General features: G+C 43.8%; 1 protein-coding gene across 1 annotated transcript in view; it reads right to left on the bottom strand.

Annotated features, from left to right (window-relative positions):
- The window catches only part of CDH20 (cadherin 20, type 2), a 47019-nt gene extending 41493 nt beyond the window's left edge, over nucleotides 1-5526 (bottom strand). The window contains exon 1 of the mRNA XM_004683946.1: nucleotides 5115-5526. Coding sequence (XP_004684003.1) covers nucleotides 5115-5360 — 246 coding nt within the window. The 5' untranslated portion in view covers nucleotides 5361-5526. The remainder of the gene's footprint in view (nucleotides 1-5114) is intronic.
- Between the last annotated feature and the right edge of the window lie 11426 nt (nucleotides 5527-16952).

The following is a 16952-nucleotide window of genomic DNA, read 5'->3' as shown; positions in this document are numbered from 1 at the left end:
CACTGCTGAGGGGAGCAGCGGGCGGGTCAGGAGAGGTCTGCCAAGCTATGTGGTCACCTCTGGGGCAGGCGGGGATCGAACTCATGCGGAAGTGGCTTTCAATTGTTAGTGCTGTGCTTTAACCCTCTGCGCCACCAGGGAGAATTTAACATGGAGGCCTAAACAGGTCAGATGTGTCCTCTGAGGTGCTAGAGATAGCAGCTCCTGTCTGGCTGGGGGCAGTGGCAGAGGTCGGGGTCTAAGGCTTGGAGCTGCCTGAGAATGGGAGTCAGGTGCTTAGAGGAGGTTCCCCAGCACCAGGGTTCTGAGAAGGGAGACTCAGGCCTCTGAGGTGGGGTGGGCATCTCAGGGTGCTGATATCCTCAGAGGCCTGCTAAGGCTGGTGTTGCCGGTGTGTAAAAAACCCAGAAACTGGAACTTGTTGCTGACTGGGTCAAAGGAGCAAGTCCTTTCATCCTCCTGCCTCGGGTACATTCTACTGTCAGAACCCACTGGGGAGCTGGCTGGTAAAGGAGAAACTGTGGCTTAGCGTCCCAGCCCCAGCGTCACCACGTGGAGCGAGGACAGTTAGTTAGCAGAGGCTGAGAGACGCGAGCTTAGTCACCAGCCCGGTATCGCGCTTCTAATATAGCAAGCGCAGCTCTGGAACACACATTTGGTTGTGAGAACTGCAAAGCAGAGACATTAACAGCTTTTCTCTATGTCACTCAGCAAATTGGCAGTGTCATAAAAATGTGTTTTATATTTATCCATATTTAATTCAGCTAACTGAACACCAGCTACTCAGAAAATAAGGAGTTTCTGAGTTCACAGCACAGGATGTTGTACCTGGTGGGGACACATTTCCTTCCAGATGTCCTAGACACAATAGGACAAGCATCGTCGGTTTAACCTAATGATTGCCTTGGTCTACTCGACCTTCAGCCGGAGGAGGGAGTCTGGGGAGGTGCACAATGTGGACAACCGTAGCTGGTTGGAGGTCTTCAGGGCAAGGCGTTCACTCCTTTGGCATATCCCCTAGTTGCCGTGTGACGTCCTGGGAGGCAGCAAGTGCTTGCAGCTGTGGTTAGACAGCTCGTGGGTGGTCGTCAACCTCAGCAGGTCCTGGGACTCTCTGCAGCCCCTCTGCATACGTCAGTATAATGTAGCTCTAACTCCACACCGCCTTGTCCCTGCAAAGCCCAGTGTGCATTGCGGGAGGCCGTACCAACTACAGCTGATAATTTTTGCCATCCTCCTGTCTGAAATAAGCAAGCACTTGGGCAGGATGCTCAACAGACAAGCTGAGGGCGCCGGGGGATGGGAGTGAAGGGAAGATGAATTCTCTTTCCGAAGAAGTGAAGGGACAGTGCCTGGGGGTTGCGGGTCTGGCTGTCTTCTGGAGACAACACCCAACTCAGGGTAAAGACTGTCACGGGTGGCTGGACTGGGGTTGGATGAGAAAAATGGAAATGTACAGGGGTCCTGTGTCCTGGGCAGGGGGGGTGGGAGGCTGGGGCCTGGTGGGGCCCTGTCACAGGTAGCAGAAGGTGGTTGGGGACAAGCACTCCCAAGGCTGGATTGGGTTCTTGGTTCCACGGTAACACCAGCCATTCTCCCGTGTATCACTTGTAGTTAAGTTGTGGCCACAGACGGCATCCTCACCGAAAGCCTGGCGTCCGTGTCAGATGTGGTGTCTACTTTCTTCTGGGCTTTCCTGTTACCTTCTGTGTGACTTTGGGCAACGAACGCAACCCTGAGCTATTATCCGCTAGTGGCGAATTACACGTCCTCCGGCAGCTCCGATGGGAAGAGCTGCTCTCTGTGAGTGCGGCTGACACACTACTGTGGTAGCCCAGTGGGGTGGGGGGGTGCTTTTGTCCTTCTGCATCGCTCTTTGGGGTACTCAGTGTCGGGAGGTGGGGGCGGGGGCGGGCGGCCTGCGCTTCTCGGCCCTGAGCTTTGGAAGAAGGGCGCAGAGCTCTAAGTGGAACATACCCCCAGGAGTTATTGCAGCAGATGTATTTGCTTCAACTTAGCAGCAGCCCGGTATGTGTGGTTGAAAGAAACATTTTATAAATATTGAGTTGCTAGAAACCTTTGGAAATTATGACTAGAGAGGAGAAGTGCTCGCGATGGAAATGGCTTTTGAGTTCGGGCTCTGAGCAATTTGAGGGTGACTTAATGGAGAGATGGTGGCATCAGTCCTGGGGAGGCAGTTGCCTGGGCTCAGGCCTGGGGAGGCAGTGCAGGGGAGGCTGAGCTGAGGTGGGGTGGGGACTAGGTGGGAGAGCTTGTCGCGGGGGAGGAAGGCGAGGCTAAGGAATCTGAGGGCCCCTCCAGAGCTGCCGAGCCTTCTCAGGCAGAGAGGTGACCTGAGGGAAGGGTGGAGTCCTCGGCGGACCTGCAGCCTCTCTGCAGCTGCCTGCGTAGTGAGACCACCTGGAGAACAGAGGAGCCGCAGAAATGCCAGGGAAGAATCTGCGCGGAACTGCAAGGAAATACTGACAACGTGGTGATTGGTTGTGCATGAAGGGAGGGGAGAAGGAAAGGGAGAAAACAAAGCCAATTCGCAGCTTTTGAGGCTCAAAGATTCGCAGCTGCTTTAAGTGTACATTCCTGGGCTGCTAAGTGCTCCGAATGAGCTCCCTGCACTGTTGCTGCGGCGGCAACAGCTACTATTGCTAATTACTACAGGATAAAAATTATTAAGACCTAAGTCTGGACCTAACTCTAACTCTGGGTAGTGTGCCCAGAGCTTAATGTGTGTTAGATTTTTAATTTTTTTAATCATATATTTTTTAAAAAGATAAAATTATCTTTCACGCATACAGAACTGGGGTACAGGCCAGAAGTGCAGGGGTGGTGAGGATTCACCAGAGACAGAGTGGGGAGCAGAACAGGCAGATATGAAGTCCACTGCTGAGGGGAGCAGCGGGGAGTCAGGAGAGGTCTGCCGCGCCATGTGGGTCACTCCCTGCCTGGGGATTGAACTCTAGCTGAAGCAGCAGCTAGCTGCTCCTTAACCCGATGTGCCACCAGGGAGGGCCCAGAAGTTTTAATCCACATGATATGAGGTCCTCATTCACTAAACATCTTTCTGAACCTCTTCGTTGTGCTGTGTCACTCTTGGGGGAAGAGGATGCAATGTTCTTGCCATATTGAGCTTGTAGTCTAGTACATAGTACATGTAAATGAGCAAGTAAATATCGCAGTCTGTGATCCAGTGGTGAAAAATACGATGCTAGGAGAGATGCTAACAGAGAAGCCTCATTCAGAGAATGGTCAAGGGAAACCAGATTCAAGATGAGCCTGAAGGATGATTAAGAACCAGCCGTCCATGAGCAGGTGCAGGCCATTTCATTACGGGCCGCAGTCAGGCAGAGCTTGGCAAGTTCCATAGCTGGCAGAACTCTGTGTCTCGGAACATGGAGGAGAGTGTAGCACCTGATGTGGAGGTGAGGGGGCAGGCAGGGCGGAGAGGAGTGTCCTTGAGCACTGCAGGGAGGAGTTCGCAAGGTTCGCAAGTATGATGGGAGACACAGAGGGATGTAATCAGAGGGACATGACCTGACTTACGTTTAAGAAGATAGTGTGGAGAACAGATCAGAAAGAAGTGTCATTAGAAGCAAGCCGACTGGGAGTCTGGGTACTTGCACAGGTAAATGATGATGGTACAAAGTAGAAATGTACAATGTGGGTTTGATTTTGGCATAGAACTAGAGCAGAATTTGCAGGTGGAGAGAAGGTGGGGCCGAGAGAAGGGGAGGCGTGATCGCTGAGCCATTGGCTTCAGGAACTGGATGCAGAGATGCTAGTGTAGCAAAGACAGGCCAACGGGGTTTGGGAGAAAGAGGAGAGCCCCTTCCTAGACCTGCTGCCTTTGGGGCTTCTTTCTGAGTCATGAACACGGCGTGCTTGCCTGCGGTTAAGGTTCATGTGTCTGAAGCTCAGGCAAGTGTCTGAGTCAGAGATGGAGCTTTTGGATTCACTGGCCTAGAGTGAAGTGGAGTGGGTATGGGTAGAGATTTGGCCCAGGGCAAAGCTTTCGAGGCCACTCTTGAGGAGGCCACAGTAGAGAGGTGAGAAGTAAGAGGTGGGGTGGGATTGTAGGTCATAATGGCGAGTGAGTGAAGTGTGTCAACAAGGACTGTCCTAGGCCAGTGGTGGCACCATCAAGGAGGGTACTGGATCACCCCACGGGGTGGGGGGGTGTTTGGGAGCTCTGAAGTCACCCTAGGGAAGTTCTGTGGACTAGAGCCAGATACCCGGGCGAAGAGGTGGGTGGAAGGTGAAGCAAGCTCATGTGGAAGGCTGTCCATGGCTCCACTCCACATATGAAGACCAGAGGCCAGCGGGACTGAATGACCCATCCCCAGGCAGCCTGGAAGTAGAGGGAAAACCTGGGTTTTGAGCCCACATGGGTTGGACTCTGAGGCCCATCCTCTTTGCCTCTGTGCTCAACAACTGTTTAAGTTACCCTTTGAATGAATTATTTATTTTCTAATTAGTTCCTTGTTTCTCATTTTCTCTCACTTGGTTGCTTTCACAAAATGGTCTCTGATTAACATCCAAATAAAGTAAACACAGGAGAAAGCCAGGATTAAAAATGAAATGATGATAGATAAATCAAGGGAGTTCGAGAATAAAGTTTATAAATATATTCATTGATTGTCTCCAGCTTTCCTAAAGCACATGCTAGGATCTTCTGAAATGAAGGATGTTTTATTCTTTTTTTTTTCCTATTAAATTTAGGCCTCAGGCAATACCTGTAGAAATGCTTTGAAAAAAAAAAAAAAAAACAAAAAGCAAAAAACAAAGTAAGAAACCCGCTACTGCCTCTGCTGTGTCTCCTGGTTTCTTTCTCCCCTATCCTGTCATCCCCAAAGCTTGCACCTATCTCATTGGGACCTGAGTGCTTCTTGCAGGCTCTGAGGCTGCCCATCTGCAACCTCGTTCCTCAGTTTCCCCACTGAAAACAGAGGCAAGAAGAAAGCGAGCAAAATTAGATCCATTTAGCGGCAGGTAGCATACTACTCCTTAGAATTGTTCTCAGGCCTCAGACACAGGCTGGTGAGCTTTCTTAGCCAATATCCAATCCCTGATCATTTAGCTGTCTGTTTGGGAGTTCTTACCTTGCCGACATACAAAGGGTCGGTTCCCGTGTACTCTTCCAGAACGAAAAACTGGTTCCAAACCCAGCTCCTCTTTGTTCGAGAGTGTGACTGTGACTTGTCTGACAGGAAGACTTGGAATTCGCCTCGTGGTGTTGATGTGCCCAAGAGAACACTGGTGGTGAGATCCATCAGTCCCCAGAAGTACAAGGACACGCCGAGTCCAAGCCAGCTCTTTGCATTGCTCATTCTACCAGAAGTCCACATGGGATCGCCAGGTTTCCGGAAAGTAGGGTACAAGATGTAAGTCGCTGGAATTTGAGTATTTTCCAAGAAACCGAAACCAAACCGAACCCAAAAACCTCAGTGTTTTTGGACACTTATGCTTCTCAAGTGAGCTCCTGGTTCAAGTCTGCTTGAAGTTGACTTCCTGTCAAGTCAAGAAAAACACAGTGTGATGATGTCAAATTCTTTCCTGTAGGCTTGTAGCAAGTTTTCAAGAAATGTCAGTAAATGCTCAGCTTTCCACTCAATGAGTTAAAGAATGATAACATGCTATTGGCTTTAGAAATGCTTGAGTAATAAATAATATTCTGATAAAAAGAAGACAACTTATCTTGTTCTAATCAATCCCAGACCTTTGGATATGGATTTCAGAGGGAATAAAACTAGTGAATACATTTTATTCTACTGGTAATGTAGCTGGAGGGTTATGCTGTATTATTGATTGGCTTGAATTAATAGTGTGCACTCTGAAAGATTTATGATCAGACAGTCTCCTAAGCTCTTAAAAATAGCATTCATTTCTAAAATTTATAGCTAATAACTAATATTTTCATTAGCCCAACTGTTTTTCTTGGCTCTCTTAAAAAACAAAAAAGCAAAATTAACTATCTTTTTTGCCACCCGCAATTATCTTGTGCTGGACCCCATGTTATTGATAGTATTAGGGATCTTGGACCTCATTTATAAGCAGCCATGGGTCATCTCTACTTTAATCATTCTCCGAGCTCAAGGTGGAATTTGAGTTTCACACTGTACTGCCTCAGCTCTGAAGCACTGTTAGGGGCTGCTAATGTGACCTTTCTAGAACTGGGAAAGTCAGTTAATCATTGTGTCTTTCTCAGCAGATTGGTTAAGTGTTCTTAGCAGGTTGGTTAAGTGCTACTGGTCACCCACCTCTGTGGCCAACACTTTTATTTTGGGCCTGAAAGACTCAGGCACAGGCAAGTTAACTTCCGCCCTAGGGACACCCTCTAGGTCAAACCTCTTTGGTGGCAGAGAAGGACGATTAGCTGGTGACCTCACTCCTGGACTATGACCTCATCAGCCTTTTCTTGCTTTACCTTGGCTGGCTTTAATGAGGTGGCAGAGCACTGAAGTGACAATGTCCAAACAACCAAAATGTCTTCCGTGGAATTAATATCGTCTCTGTTAATGTGGAAAATGACTGTCATCTTCTCAGAAAGAACATGTGTATTTGGGATCCATGCAACTAAATAAATAATGTTCCATTTCTGTGAGTTGTTCAAAATGAATGCACTGATGCCCCCTCAGTGACCACCCCTGCCTGTCCTCGTCAGAACTTGCTTTAGCTCCCCCCAAAGATACTCACTATTGAGATGAATAAAAGCATTAAAATATAATCATTTCATATAACTAACTTAATAATGCAGACATTTATATGTAAGACTCACTGATCACTTCCATAAGAACTATACAAAGGAAAATGCTGGGGGAGACTAGAATTTCTGTAAAGATTGGGAGATGGCCTTGTGAGAGTTTAGCTCTAAAGACTGAATTGTTAAGTGAATCCAGGCCAGTTGTGATTTTTTCTTTAGGGTGACTTGCTTGTTCATCAATAACTGGTGTGCTACCAAACGTTAGCCATTCCCTCTCTCTGTACACTCAGAATCCAGTCAGCCAGCTCAGGTTTCCTTGATCCCAATGTTGGGGGAGGTTCTGGAAGAAGGAACCTCCACCCAGGACATGAAGTGGGGAACAAGTTTGGTGAGAGACAACTCTGATATCTTAGGGACCTAGAAGGTGGACTCAAGGCATGACCTACAAAGGTGATCACCAGGTTACCACCCTGAGAATATCCCACATGTTGTACACTGCAGCCCTGGCTGCAATTTCCTCAAGAGTCCTAGAGACGAAGGCGATGATGACTTCACTTCTAGTTCTGCCTTCCTTACCTGGACCTGGTCACTCTGTGAACTTCTGTTCCTCATCTATAGCACCTACATGGGGTCTGTAGCCACATTGTTTTGTAAATAACTAAGAGGCCAGCTGACATTTAAACAGCCCCATGGAGAAATTTAGCTGGCACATATATAAAAAATGATGGTGGTGAGCCTGAAACATATTTCATGGGCACATTTAGGTCAAAATTCTGAAAGGGTTTGATGTCGAGATGTTATTTCGCAGATCTACACATTGTGAGACTTGCTGTTGTGGAGTAGAGCCTGGTTAGGCCTAATTCTGTAATAAGCTGATGTGTTTCTGAGTGAGGAGACTTAATGAGAGAAAGACTAGTTATTAGAAAACTCTTCTCTGGGTTGTATTGATCAAAGATGGAACATTCTCATTGGAAAAAATAAGTAATACAGTATATTAACATTACTGATGTATTTCTTATGTGTGTAAATTGTGTATAAAGGGTGCAGGTGCATAGTATATGCACTTGTGTGTAGGTATAGGTGGATCTGTGCACACAACTGTTCTCCAACTGTTTCCACTGGCTAAGTTTTCTGGAAAAGTAGGAGATTTGAGAAAAAATCGGAGGGGTTTAGGTGCAGTCCTCTGTATTCTATTTTTGTTTATAAACTAGACACACATTTTTACCATTGAAAGCCCCAATCTTTGGGATCCCTGTGATGGGTAACACTCAGGACGGAAAAAAGGGCCCTTTTGAAATCTTGGTGCTGAACATTTTGTAGGTGGTTGGGTTGCTGCGGTTCCCAGCTCCCTCCTGCCCACTCTGGGCTCCCACACACCAGAGCAGAAACTTTCCCTTTCACTGAACATGCACAAAAGTGGCTTCTGGATCTTTAGAACCTGCGGAGCCTTTGGTGTTCCTGAGAAAGCATGGACGGCCCACAGGTCTCCGGCTGTCCCCCGAAAAGCCTCAAGCGTCAAAACCTGCTGCGCTGTGCAGTCGGTTATATAACTTTATGGTTGCAGTTGATGGAGAGCACTATATTCCTGCTTCCTCAGAGCACAATGCATGGAAAATACTACCTACCTCATAGAAAGTAAAATCTGGGTGATGTTATAGTTATTTTTTCACACTTAGAACTGTTTTATAGAATGAAGGAAAATCACTTCTATCAGAAATACTAACCCATTGCAATGATGATAAATGATAGGATTCCCGTATTCCTGTTTTTCCCTCACTGGCTAAAAATAGCTATGATGTGTTTGGAAGTGGCTATTTTTTGCTGTTCTTGTAAAGGAAGAGGCTAATTGATGTATATTTGTATATATAGATCTGTTTTGGAAGCCCACGTGTGTCATAGTACATTAGAGGAAATAGACTTCTGTGTTAAATGAGTCTTTTAAAAGTTTTTTCTCCCCCATCCTGCCTGAAGAAAGCAAACAGCTTGGTAATGAACACAGTAGGAAGAAATTAAAGTTGTACATAATGTGTGCTCCTGGTGAATTGTTTATTCTGCTACTTAAATTCCTTGTGATATTTAAAATGTAGAGGAGGGGTGGTTACTGCTCTCTTCTTAAAATGAAGTGGGCTTTAATGACCTCACTCTGATCTCTTTGTTCATTATTCCAGCTTTCCTGAGCTCTTCATGGTTAATAGAAGTACTCAGAAAGCTCAGATGACATCTCTGTAGAACAGAAAACCAGGCAACTCAGCTAGTGATACCTTCTCGAAGGGGAGGAGGGTGTTTTAATTTCCTAATGTGGCCGTATGCCTTTGCAATGGTCAATACAGACAATGATGCATAGCTTAAGATGCTAAACCTCTCATACCATCACCTTTACTTAAAGAGGTGCAGAAATGCACTCAAAAGACACTTTGTGACCATCCTAGGTATTTCAGTGAAATGTGACATGTCCCAAGAGGGGCGCTGAGATTAAGTTGGAACCCAACAGTGTGACAGCATAATCCCATCTTCCAATCTGGGGTCTCTCTTGAGAAATAGAACAAATGCATCCTCCTCAGCACTCAGATCCCGTCAGCATAGAGTCGCGAGCCCTCAGAGAACTCACAGGTGTCGGGGATATAGACATTGCAGTTGATGATGACCTCTTGTTCACAAGCAAAAGATTCCCATTGTAGAATCCTATAAAGAAAGTACTTCTCATGCTTATGTAAAGAAGTTTTCCACATCTCCGGATCTAGCTGTCCGTCTGTGCTACTGACTAAACCCCACTTCTGGGGTCTGCTGTAGAAAGTATGTGGCTTGGCATTGTACGCACGAAGATGAGAGTCTCTGACCCGAAGACTTTTTCATTTACTACAGGTGTTCTAGCTGTCTCAACTTCTTCCTGGGCAGTTGTTAAGTCAGGACAAATTCCATCTCTTGCGACCATCAGCTCACCAGCTACTACACAGCACCTCTCTTTGGAACAACCAACTCCACAAGCCAGAAGAGGCTCTCCAGGTACTGGATTTCTTAGCTCTGGGTTGTGCTCCTACTTCAATCCCCTGCTCCCTCCTCTGAGTCTTACCTGTATCATGTCCTCCCAACCCCCACCTCCAAAGTTCACATTTCTGAAGTGGGATATATCTTAAAGTTAGTGTGTTCCTTGAAGGTGGTTATACTTTCTTCTTTCCTGCTTCAAAGAAGCTGTTCATGAAGGGCTGGTGTATCTAGAACCATGGAATTATGGTATCATCTTTAGAAATTTGAACATAAGAAAACCAAAGAATACTTAACTTCAGGGAGAGTTCCTATGAAAGGTTGTCTTTCTTATTTTGATTGTGATTGATTTTCTATGAATTCCTTCTCTCAGTTTCTAGAAAACTGTGAAAGCCAGGACCTGAGGTTCAGCATTTCAGTGCTCACTTAAGCCATTAGCAGCTTCTGAAACCTCCCCTTTCTCTCAATTTCTTCTTTTTGCTCTCCTTTCCCTTCACACAGCCAAACTAGTTTATGAGAGGGAGAGCTGTTCTGAGAGGTTCAAAAATAGATCTTGTGGTTGATGTGAGTGAGGGGGAGGTTCAGAGTGGCTTAGCTGAAGAATCGAGCAATAATTTCTGGTTTTATGTAAGGGTGGAGATATGTATGTGTCTTTCACATGTTGGTGAAAGGAGTAGAATACAATAATGATAGGATGCTTCAATTACATAATTAACAACTATCTTGGAAAACCCTGATCCATCCCACAATAAAACCTGCTTTACGTGTCCTGTAGATATGCTGATCCTTTGGCTATAAATTCCCTAGTGCAGGTCATGAATAAAGGAATTTCCACTTCAGAAATCCTTTCGCTAGAGTTCATGCCCAATTCCTCTTTGCTTTTCCTTCTCATTATTATCAATTTTTCCAGTGGAGGGTGCCCTGCCTTTCTTTCCATATCTTTTAAGAATGACCAATAGATTCTTCCCGATCTGCTAACACCCTGAGTATCGGAATGTTTCAGTGCTAAAGGACTCAGGAAGTTTTTGACCTCCTTTGCCCTTCTTCCAGTTTTCACTTTTAATCAAGCCAATGAAACTACAGTTCGGTCCGTGGGCAATTTCATTGACTACAGCTAGACAAGAGTGATCAATTTTGACGTTTGTGTTGTCTAGCAGGTTCATTAGTTTCTAGACTTCTGTGACATAATTCTGTTAAACTCGTGTTTGATCATTTTTTAAAAAATGTGTATTTTAAATGTATTTCTTTGGCTAAAATTCTTTGACAAGAAGCTGTAAATAATTGCCATTTGGCATTTTCTCTTACGACTTTGCCTTTGTGCAGAACAACAGGCAGGTAAGGTAACGACAGTCTTACCTGGACCATAAAGGTTAATCCGCAGAAAGAAGAAGATATTTTGCAAAAGTAAGTTTGTGTTCTAAAATTAAGACTTGTTTATTCCTTTGATAAATATTTAAGCGTCACATATGGCTAATCAAAGACTGATATGGGAAGACAGTATTAAGTTTTAGTTCCACAGCTACCTCTTCTTTTCTGTACAGTTGTGAGCAAATGAGTTAAACTTTCACTCTCAGGTTGTCATATAGAAATGGGAGAAAATTGTAGGCTCTCAAAGGAGGACTGCATCATTAAGTGAGGAAATGTATAGGAAGCTCTCAGGACATTGTCTGACCGGTTGCTAAAGCCTATGCTTGGGAAATAGTAGGTGCTCAATAAATGCGAGTTCCGTCTCCTTCCTTCAAAGACTTTACACTAGTGGCGATACTGTCACCGTTAACACTGGCAGTACAGATAGCAGCAGGGGTGGTGGAGGCATGCGGCACAGCCAGCAGCGGTGAGGTGAGGGGAGCGTTGAGGCTGCAGGCGTAACAGAAGCAGGTGCAGAAGAGGCCAGAGCTGCAGTGTGCACTCGGGCCGGGCTGCATTTAGTGATTTACACTTATTTTGTCATTAAATGTTTATCAGAAAAGCTTTCCTTTTCTGATTTTACAAGAAAACCAAGCAATAAGATGTCGATGTGTTGGGGTGGGTTCCTATCAGCGTCCCAAGGTGTCAACTTGCACATCTCTGGTCCTTGAAATTGGCCGCGGTGTGAGGACACACCGCCTAGCTACTGGAAATGCCAGGTCACCAGTAAGTGACCAGCTTGGGGGTGACTGCAGCTCGTGCTTTGTCTGTGGGTGACTGTAACATAGACCTCTTTGTGGGAGGGGCCTCAAGACCTGCTAGGGCGTGTTAGCGGTGGGAGGAAAGCAGATGAACCAGAGTTTGAAGGAAAACGCAGGTGCAAATGTGCAGATGCCCGGATGCACAGGGCCTGCCTGGGACAATCATAGTTTAATTTTCTTGGCGATTATGGTCCATTTAGGGGCAGGGTGAGACGTGAGACATGACGGAGAGGCAAGCAACAGTGAAGAGGAACTTTGACTATTGAACTGAAGTGCTGGAATGTATTTAGCAGTTCATGGCGAGTGATTAGAGGCTTTACAGCCTGCAGACATAACCAATCAAGTCTCTGCTTAGCCGTGTTGCTGGAGAGCTTTGGAGAGGAGATGGGAGACTCACTTGAGAGTCTAGGGAAGCCTGGGAAGGAGACCTGCAACTGAGGATCTGGGGGAGGGACAGATTGGTGAGAGCTGTGAGATCTTGAGGCATGAGGCAGAGTCTCCAGCACTTGCAGACTGCCGAGGTATGCAGGAAGGTGGGTGCAGGGAAAGATGAAATGACAAGGAGACTTCTGTGCTTAGGTTACAGCAGGGAGTTGGGAGGAGGCGCTCGTTACAGGGAAGGTGACACATTTGGTTTTAGACGTAGGGATAAAAAATTCATCCTTCTATGCCTGATTATTTAAAGAGGCAAGAACTTTGCTTCTCTTTTCAGTCCAAAACTTCAAAGCAGCTTTGGGCATAAAGAATGTGAGCTCCTTCTTCTACCTTAGAGCAGTTCTTGCCACCCCCGTTCCCCTGCCCCCCACTGCCCCACACACGCTGAATGTGGCTCACTGCTGTTGGCTGACCTGGGAGTGGAGCTGGTTGGGGGGTTTCCTGGGGTTGACTGGGTGACATAGATTTGAACTTCCACTCAGCGAGGGAGTTTTTGTCATGTCAATTCTCAGATTTTGTCCTTTTTATGCTTCCCTACTCCACTCTCATATTGAAATTGTGGGTATTTTATCTTTCATTCTTTTAATGTATTCAGAATAAACATGAAGAAGACTGGATACTATACAAGGGGAAAAATCCTGCTAAAACAAAACAAAATTCAAATCTCATTCATGTTTATTATTTATCTTGTTGAAGGAAAAGAAAATCTGTCTTCTAATATATTCTTTAAAAAAATCTCTTTTGGAGAATGGCACGGATTACAATCAGCACATCTTGGTATAAGACTATTTTCAGTTCTGCCACTTGAAGAGTGACAGTGGGTGTTTGCTTAGCCTTAGGGAGACTCAACTATGAGGATTATATTCCTCTTGGAAGGATTAGCACAGGTTATCATGACCTAATAACATAGATTAAGTTCTGCTTTTCCATTAAAAATTAAAAGGAGTATTTTTATTTATGCATACAAGAACTGGGGTATAGGCCAGAAGTGTAGGGGTGGTGACAGGATTCATCAGAGACAGAGTGGGGAGCAGAACAGGCAGATGGACTGAAATACACTGTTAAGGGGAGCAGCAGGTGGGTCAGGAGAGGTCTGCTGCACCATGTGGGTCAGCTCCCTGGCTGGGGATCGAGCTCGTGCTGCAGTGGCTGCAATAGCTTCATAGTGCTGTAATTTAACCTGTTGCACTATCAAGGAGGGCCCTAAAATTTTTTTTAACTGCCTATGTATTCCCCTTTACCTCTGTCTTCTTAAAGCACCCTGCGCTTTTCCTGTTCTGGCCCTTCACTAGCCAGTGCTGTAGCTGTTTACCTGTCTCTACTGCATGCTAGAAATTGCCAAACGCTGACAGGTGTTTCTTAGCACCTGGGAGCCCAGTACAGTGTGTGACACTTCCTGGGTACTTAGTAATAAGGAACTGGGTGCCAGTGTATTTTTAAACTGAAAAAAAATATTTAAAAGTTTGATAGTGTTATTTTTTCTGCCTTCAAGCATTTAATTGAACTTAATTAATATTTTTCCAAAATGATTTTTTTAAAGATCTGTTTATTTGTGCATACAGAACTGGGGTACAGGCCAGAGGCACAGGGGGCGGTGAGAGGCTTCACCAGAGACAGAGGGAGGAACAGAACAGGCAGATTGACAAAGTACACTACTGAGGGGGGCAGTGGGCAGGTCAGGAGAGGTCTGCCACACTATATGGTCATCTCCGGTGCAGGCAGGAATCAAACTCATGCAGAAGCGGCTTTAGATTCTCAGTGCTGTGCTTTAACCCGTTGTGCCACCAGGGAGGGCCCCCAAAATGATTTTAACGGTGACATATTAGTGTGTGAACATGGTGAGAGGGGTGAGTAGTAATGAAACTTATAGAAAGTTATAGTGAAATTTTACTTCAATAAGAAGAAAAATAAAATAATTTAAATATTTTTAAAAATTTAAGAAAAAATAGAACACATAATTAAGTAATGCCAAAAAAAAAAAAGTGAGGTTTCACAAACAGTATTCTTCTTGCTGGACACCAAATATAATTAATCCCGACTTGTCAGAAGTTTTCTAGACCTTGGTGTTACTTGTGATGTAAAGTTATAGAAACCTTTGTGGAGAGACTTAGAAACATTATAAAGAATTTGGATTTGAAGAATTATAGTGTTCTAAAGTTATGATTTTTGTAGTAGTTTAGTTAAAAGGATGTGCCCATCAAGTCATTGCTAATAGTTCAGATTTTTACTTCCTTTACTCATGGGAAAGGGGCTGATGGAGATCTTTTCTTGTTAATTCTTTTCAAGGTAAACGTCCACCTGTTCCTTTTAGAATTCCCCTTTTCTTGGACCTAGTTCTTAGTGCCTAGCTTTCCATATGACTGTATTCGTATCTCCTTTTAAAATGGTTTTATTCTACCTTCATATTTCAATGATGGAATATGTTTTGAAGACTATTATAGAATTGTTCCGCCCTTTCTTTCACCAAATATTACTCTTGAGAAAGCCAATGCATTTTATTTTATATTTTTAAATTTTTAAAAAGATTGATTTGTTTAACCATACAAGAACTGGGGTACAGGCTAGAGATGCAGGGGGTGAGAGGATTCACCAGAGACAGAGTAGGGGCAGAACAGACAGATCCACTGAAACACCTGCTGAGGGCAGCAGTGGACGATACAGGAGCGGTCTGCTGTGCCATGAGGGTCAGCTCCCTGGTCTGGGACTGAACTAATGCTGCAGGGGTTGCAGCTAGCTTCATAGTGCTGCGGCTTAGCCCCTTGTGCCACCAGGGAGGCCCAAGATAATGTATTTTAGCAAAATAATCTCACAAACTAAGCAAAGGACATGGGGTTTAAGAGGAAGGGGGTGCAAGACAGGAGACTGGCGGTAGAAGTCTGAGGGATGTACCTGTACCTTGGTGAGACTAAAGAAGCCAGAGAGAAGGTTCCAGGGAAACAATACTAAGGTGTTTGAGAAGTTTGTACAGTATTGGGAAAGTTTATAACATGAGACAGATCTTTTGAACATCTGAACAAAATTAGGAACATATAGAATAGGAAAGAAAATACTTGGCAGTTATGAACACCAAAAATGTTCTAGACTAAAGGAGTTTAAATTTTAATGTGTAATGTTGCTCAATAATAAACAACATTCACTCAAATTAGCCAAATATTGACTATTTGAATGAAAATGGAATGGGGAGGACTCCAGGTGGGAAAATGTTGAAAGAGAACTAAACCCTCAACCATCCTACTGGGAAGTCAGTTACAATATTTAGAGTGGCTATTTTGAGAAATATCTGTATCAGCACATTAGAAATATATTGACACAGTGTTCTGGGTTACCTTTGTGGATCGTGTTTTGAGGTTGTGGCAAGGGACTGCTTTCATTTTTTAATAAATCTTCTGGAGCCATCTTGTTGTATTTTTGACCTATGTAGATATTTTTACAGAACATATTAAAATAAACAAAAATATTGAAGAATTAAATAGAAAAGAATGCTTCCAAAATGACCTAGTGAACATATTTTCCTTTTTATATTTACATTTTTATTTAAATTTATAGCAAAACTAGAATAATCCAGTTTTCCTATATTTAAATGTTTCTGAGATACCAATGAAACTTTCTAGATCAGTGTCATTTAACCTTATGTTATCAGACTTAAGTATGAAGTATGAGTGTTTCCCTCCCCACCAAAAGTTGCGGCGGTTTTATTATCTTTTTATTGTGGTTTCAGAGGTTAAAAAGTGGAACCTGCTTTAATACAGGGCTTTTCAGAACCTTGCTCTTCTAAGATCTAGATGTTCTAAATACTTTTCAAGGTGGATACTAGCCAGTGACCCTCACTTCTTCCTTTTTTTGTTACTACTTGCCCATTAGTAACTGCACTTCGATCTGTATAATATATTTGGTAAGGTGTACTTCTTCATTGTGTTGGTAAACTGTGGGTTAAAAAGGCTGTATTCCTGACCTTTATCATGCACCATCTTAATTCATTGAGAGTCAAATAGGAAAAAGTATACCATGCAAGAAAAACAAAATAGAGTACTCAGATGTAGGTGAATATTACTTTTATAATACTAGATTGAAGAGGGCTTCCCAAAGTCTCATCAGCAGTATGAAAGAAAATATTGACAGATTGTACCAGATAAGTATTAGAAATTGTTAGCGTATGTTAACTTTCTATGTAACAAGTTTAAGCAACATGCATAAGAAAATAAAGGGTTATTATCCTTAACATGTGAAGGAATCTTTATGATCGTTATGCCCGATGTTAAAAATGATGCGCCTTTCAATAGAAAATGGTCAAGTGACAATAAGATAGATTCAAAAAAGAAGAAATAAAATGACTGTTTTATATGTCAAACATGTTACTTTCACAGGTAGCTGAAGAATACAAATCATCTCAACCTATTAAATTGGAAAACATTGAAAACATAACTAACCAATGTTGTTGAGATAGTGGGAAACTGTACATTATTATATACTTCTGATGGAAAGTAGGTTGACAAAAATGTTTTTGAAATCAGTTTTGTAATGTGTCATGTCTTCAAAATGAATATGTAATTGATCATAAGGAAATAATTATGATACATGTTTTATTTGAATTTAAATGTACTTATAGTATTATAGTAAAAACTAGAATAATCCAGTTTTCCCACAATAGATGA

This window comes from Condylura cristata, unplaced genomic scaffold (genome assembly GCF_000260355.1).
Source record: "Condylura cristata isolate star-nosed mole 26May11 unplaced genomic scaffold, ConCri1.0 scaffold00016, whole genome shotgun sequence".
Classification (NCBI taxonomy): domain Eukaryota; kingdom Metazoa; phylum Chordata; class Mammalia; order Eulipotyphla; family Talpidae; genus Condylura; species Condylura cristata.
This window is presented reverse-complemented; position numbering and strand designations above follow the sequence as displayed.